Below are 5,872 nucleotides of genomic sequence, written 5' to 3' on the forward strand. Positions count from 1 at the left end.
AGATGACTTAAAAGACATTATGTATTGAGCTTTAATAAATAAAATAATCCTAAATAGTCCTAAAAAAATATTTTTCGTTATATAATGTGCCATTACAAAACATAGTAAAAAAATATTCAATTGTTAGGCTGAGAGAGAGAGGGGAGGAAGAGGCAGAAGGAGAGGGAGAGGGAGGGAGGGAGGGAGAGAGGGAGGGAGGGAGAGAGAGAGAGAGAGAGAAAAGAGAGTGGAAGAGAGGGAAAGAGAGAGAAATGAAAGGAAATAGGAAAATCTATACATAATCTAATAAATAAACATTATTCAGTGTATGTATTATAATATATTTCTTCCGTCGATTATCTCCTTTTTCATTTAGATTAAAATAGCTAAATATATGAGCTGTATAATTCTTTCATTAATTATAGTTTATGGTGTATAATTTCACTGTAGTATAATGTTTAATGGAGGATCAATGTGATATGATAGTTGCTTATTAATGTCCAATAGTGATTTGATAGAGTTTTAAGTCAAGTGATTGTCTTGGTTAACATTCGGGAACAATGTCCCACACTCTGACAATATTATAGAAAGATATACAAAAAGATTTGGCATCAATGACTAAAGCCCAGTCAGAACAGTAATGTTGATTCGACGTTAATTTGACGTTAAAATGGTCGATAAACTGTTGAATCAATGTTAATTCAACTCTTATCGACGTCGAATCAATCGTGAGCCAACGTTGTGATTCTAACTGGGGGGTTTCTACGCAGTGTAGCTTCTTAGCAGAATATTTAACTAGCGAATGAAAATATTTCGAATCCGACCAAGTTTAATTATTTTTATCTCTCTCCACCACACTGTAAAAGACTATTAGTTCCTCTTCCTCTATCAATTATCAGATATTAGTTGTCAACGATCAGCTGTTGACTTTAAAAATATTAAAATTAACGATGTTATTTGCTTTGACTTAAAACCAATCTATATTCTTTACTAGTGTTTGAATTATGATTATACTTTTAAGATTAAGAATATACTTTTAAAATTTAGAGAGTACAATCTCTCAGGTATAAGACATCGATCAATAAGTCCCGAGACTAACTACTAAAACAATATTTGTTTGCCAAAATTCTTCTTTATTCATCAACATAGTCTCCTTCAAGAGCGATACATTCATTCCAACGCTTTCCTAACTTTTCTATACCAGCCGTGTAGAACGATTTATTTTTGGTTTCAAAATAGGCGTTAGTTTCGGCAATTACTTCTTCATTAGACCCAAATCTCTTTCCCTGGAGCATCTTTTTGAGGTCTGCGAACAGCCAATAATCGCTGGGGACCAAATCTAGAGAATACGGTGGGTGCGGAAGCAATTCGAAGTTCAACTCATGCAATTTGGCCATCGTTACCATCGACTTATGACACGGTGCATTGTCATGATGAAAGAAAACTCTTTTCTTCTTCATATGAGGCCGTTTTTTGCAATTTTTGCCTTCAAACGCTCCAATAACGCTATGTAATATTCGCTATTGATAGTTTTTCCCTTTTCAAGGTAATCGATGAATATTATACCATGTGCATCCCAAAATACGGAGGCCATAACCTTCCCGGCCGACTGTTGAGTTTTTGGTCTCTTCGGACGACTTTCACCGGCTGCTCTCCACTCAGCTGACTGCCGATTTGATTCCGGAGTATAGTGGTGGATCCAAGTTTCATCCATTGTCACATACCGACAGAAAAACTCCTGTTTATTTCGCGTAAACAGTGTCAAATAACGCTCTGAATCATCGACGCGTTGTTGTTTCTGTTCCATTCTGAGCAAACGCGGCACCCATTTCGAAAAAAGCTTTTTCTTGACCAAATGTTCATGCAAAATAGTGTAAACACTACCAAATGATATCTTCAGGATGTCAGCTATCTCATGCAACTTTACTTTGAGATTTTCCATCACGATTTTGAGGGTTTTTTTATGTTTTCTGGTGTAACAGCCTTATTTAGACGACAAAGCGTTCAGCATCATTTATGTATGTACGACCGCGTTTGAAATCAGCATACCACCGATAAATGGTTGTTTTTTGGACGGAGCAGAGCCCGGATAACACTTTTCAAGACATCGCTGAGTTTGAACGGTATTTTTTTCCATTAAAAAGCAATGTTTTATTAACACACGAAACTCGGTTTTTTCCATTGTTTTGAAAATAGCAAAAGTAGCGTCACTAAAACCACTGTAACTCAATGACACAATGTCGGAATGTCATGAAAGTTTGACACGTAACTTGTAACGAGGCGCAAATGCACCTCGTTACTACCAGCCCGACCGACCATCCGTCGGGCCGAAGAACGGCGCTTTGCGCCACCCTTAATCGATCGAAACGATCGCGCGCCGTTATCTTGCGCCGCCGCTATCGCGCGCCGCGGGAATCACGCGCCGCTATTATCGCGCGCCGTGGCAATCACGCGCTGCCGCTAGCGCGCGCGGCCGCGATCACGCGCCGTCGCCGTGCCTTGCGTTGATAGGCGCGCCGCTCGATCGCCGCCGTATCAGTCGTAGAGAATACGACTATAAAACGGCGGCGATCGAGCTCCTGAGACCAGACCAGACCGATCCGTACCACCGATTTGATCTAGACGCTTCATGCCGAAAGAGAGAATATCCGGACCGTTTCGCTGTGCCTTCCGTTTTCCGACTACCCGACCGGCGACTAAACAAACGGGATTGTGTGTCCGCAGTCTCGATCGAGCGTGCTCGATACTTGGCCGTCTCCCGTCTTCCTGGGCTCGTGCGTGCGCGTGCTCTGTCGAGCGTACTCGGCAATCTCTAGCCTTTACCCGCCGTCTTGAGTCAGGGGTTCGTCCGTCGGCGAACTCCGCTGAGCGTACTCAGTCTTTAGGCGATCCGTCTAGCGACCAAGAACCCGGGATGGTGTGTTCGCCGTCTCCGCTGAGTGTCCGCAACACTTGGTCGCTTTCCTCCGCGAACGTAGGGAAAAGGGAAGATGCGTACGCCTTCTCCGTCGAGAGTCCTCGACCCCGATGGACGAAATCATTGCGCGTATTCCGCGACTTGCGTGCGTGCGTTCGACCGAGAGTCGAAATCTCCGGTCCGGCGACCATCTATACGCGAGCGATTGCGAGCCGAGTATTGGGCGATAATTCTCCGAGACGCCCAGCGTCGCGAAGCGAGACCGATCACTGCGCCGTTACCGTCGTTGCCGTCTACACGCGTCGCGCAATAGGCCCCGCCTTCCGCGCGGCCTATCCGTCCGTACGCGCGCGTGTACCGCACACCGCACCGCACCGTACCGTACCGACGCGCCTAATAGACGCGACCCGCGACAACGCCTTCGGAGTCGAGCTCTTGTATATAAGTAAGCATAGAATAAATCTAAGTTATTTATACTGCTACTCTCAAGTGTCTCGCTGCTTTACTCCTCTTCGAACCCGGACTCCGACGAGCCTTATCCGCGCACAACGCGTAGCAACGACCGAACCGCGGAGTTCGGCCGTTACAAACTTTTAAAGGTTGGTACTAACTGAGAATGGTACAGATTTGTTATTAGAGGCGCCATCTGTTGGTTAGTCCCGGGACTTATTGATCGATGTGTTATTTGTAGTTAACTGATTAGAAACACATTTCATAAAAATATAACAATTTATTTATTGTATAATGTAAAAAAATCATAGATATAAAAAACAACACAATACAAGAATAAAACAAAGAATAACAATATTTACATACATTGTGCTCGAAGGACATGTCGAGGATTTAACAAAAGACTCAGACTAGAGATAAAAGTAAGGAAGACATCCGGTAGCTTTTCAAAAGAGACTAAAGGGACGAATGATCAATCGGGACGCATCAGTCATAATTTTTGCTAAATGCATCGGTGCAATCTATAATTTTTTCATATTATTATAGATAGGTATACCATAAATGCGAAATTAAGTTGTTCGTCAGCACCGATGCTGAAGTGTCGTGCACAGGGAGAATTCAACTCTCTGAAGTATACATATATTGACGAGTACTAAATTTTCGCTTTGAATTCCTGCAGTTTAGATAAAAAGATTGTTGTAAGTGCATCGAGTTTTTTTACTGCGCCCTTTTACATTATATTATATACCTCTTTTGATATAGATATGGAATATTGAATAAATTTTGCACGTTCTTGCATATCTAAAATTTTGCACATATACACACAATATTTTCTACATTTAATTGTAGTTTTTGAGTTTTCTTTTAAAGACAATTTTATAATTTTCACGATATTCATTACAAGACTTTTTACAAAATTGTTCACACAATTCTTTACAAATTTTTCATTAGATTTTCCAAGGCTAACATGTTGATTACCTTAAGGCGAACTTTTGCGTTTTGCAAGAACAGCAAGTCAATCATGTACACGCAAAGATTTTTTCTAACGACCTGACCAGTGGTCATGACTGCCGCCTCCAAATCCACCTCCGCCTCCGCCTCCGAAATCTAAGTGGTCACCACCGCCAAAATCTAAGTGACTACCGCCGCCACCTCCGAAATCGTGCCCCCCACCATCTCCGCCGCCACTGAAATCGTGTCCCCCGCCACCGCCACCACCGCCGAAGTCGTGACCTTCTAAACCACCTCCATGACTTCCAAGATCAATTGGATGGCCCACAGTATATCCAAGTACCTCATATTTGTCACCACCGCCATGATGTATATGCTTCGTAATCGTGTGCGTGTGATGGATAGTTTTGACCTTATACGGCACATGAATTACCACATGCTTGCTGGAATAATCGCGCAAAAAAATGGTAAAATTCATATAATTAATCTTATTGTTATTACATGATACCACATAAATGTACTATTTGTTTTGATCAGTATGCAGTGTACAATTTTAAGATTATTTATAGTGAACTTATAATTCAAACTTACTGTCCTCCATGTCCACCCGCGCTGGCTAATTTAAGTAACGGGATGACTAGGAGAAGATTCAACTGGAAACGTTTCACAGAAATCGTTAAAAAAATTACATATCGTTAATAAAATTATATAATTACATAAAATTAAATATAACGAAAGTGATGCTTATTATATGGTGTTAATTGTATTTAAAGCAAATCAAAGGAATTGTTTATTTCCGTTATTAACAGTTAACAGGAAACAAAAGTAACATTAGCAAGATATAAAAGTATCAAATAATAACTTTCATTTATAATTTTATTTATTGGCAAAAACTTGACAATTGTGAATGATCAATTTACGATTTATATATAAACTGTAAGAGTATATACAGTTTTTTTATTATTTTTTGTAAGTAGCTACTGGAGCAAACCTATATATGATTATCTTCTCGATTAATTGCACGAATTCTCATTGTAGCTAATCCACAGTCTCATTTATTCATGTTTCGTTTATTCATGAGTATATCCATCTATAATAATCCATCACAGAACTTACCAAAAGACGCAGCATCGTATCGCGTCGTCTTCTCATCTCTCTGTATCAGATAGTGCCACTCCCCACAGCAGGACAACAAGGAAAGGCGAGATGCAGGAAGAAGACGAGACGATTGACGCGAAGGCACTCCGCGCGACCGTCGACAAGTTGATGTCGATTTTGATCTGACGACTACCGCAAACACGCCTGCCGCTTTTATACATACGTACGTGATAGAAGCCGGGTAAGAATGAAAGGGAGTCTTTTACCACTTGTGCACCGCACTCGTGAAAGGAGTCGCCTAATAGCTTCTCATGATAAAAAGTTACTGATCAGTGGAAAAGACGGGGAGAGAGCATGGCAGGCAACGCACCTTCCTCCCCCGCTGCTGCTTTTGTGCATTTCCTCTTTTTTTATTAGATCCGAGACAGACCGTTCCTTCTCTTAATGAAAGGCAGACGTCGGGTGAACGGCCAAGAT

The 5,872-nt window shown here is 41.3% G+C and overlaps 2 protein-coding genes across 2 annotated transcripts; both read right to left on the bottom strand.

Moving 5' to 3' along the window:
- Positions 1 to 1,435: 1,435 nt before the first annotated feature.
- Positions 1,436 to 1,921, bottom strand: LOC112588922 (histone-lysine N-methyltransferase SETMAR-like). The gene has a single exon (XM_025300284.1). It carries the CDS (start codon positions 1,919 to 1,921, stop codon positions 1,436 to 1,438), a length of 486 nt encoding a protein of 161 aa, XP_025156069.1.
- Positions 1,922 to 3,692: 1,771 nt separating this feature from the next.
- On the bottom strand, positions 3,693 to 5,598 carry LOC105186430 (glycine-rich cell wall structural protein 1.8). Its single transcript, XM_011146625.2, has 3 exons — positions 5,414 to 5,598; positions 4,889 to 4,950; positions 3,693 to 4,740 (listed from the first exon to the last, which is right to left on the bottom strand). The coding sequence occupies exons 1-3, from the start codon at positions 5,447 to 5,449 to the stop codon at positions 4,389 to 4,391; spliced, it is 450 nt and encodes a 149-aa protein (XP_011144927.1). The 5' UTR covers positions 5,450 to 5,598; the 3' UTR covers positions 3,693 to 4,388.
- Between the last annotated feature and the right edge of the window lie 274 nt (positions 5,599 to 5,872).

Source organism: Harpegnathos saltator, unplaced genomic scaffold (genome assembly GCF_003227715.2).
Source record: "Harpegnathos saltator strain DR-91 unplaced genomic scaffold, Hsal_v8.6 scaffold347, whole genome shotgun sequence".
NCBI classification, from domain to species: Eukaryota; Metazoa; Arthropoda; class Insecta; order Hymenoptera; family Formicidae; genus Harpegnathos; species Harpegnathos saltator.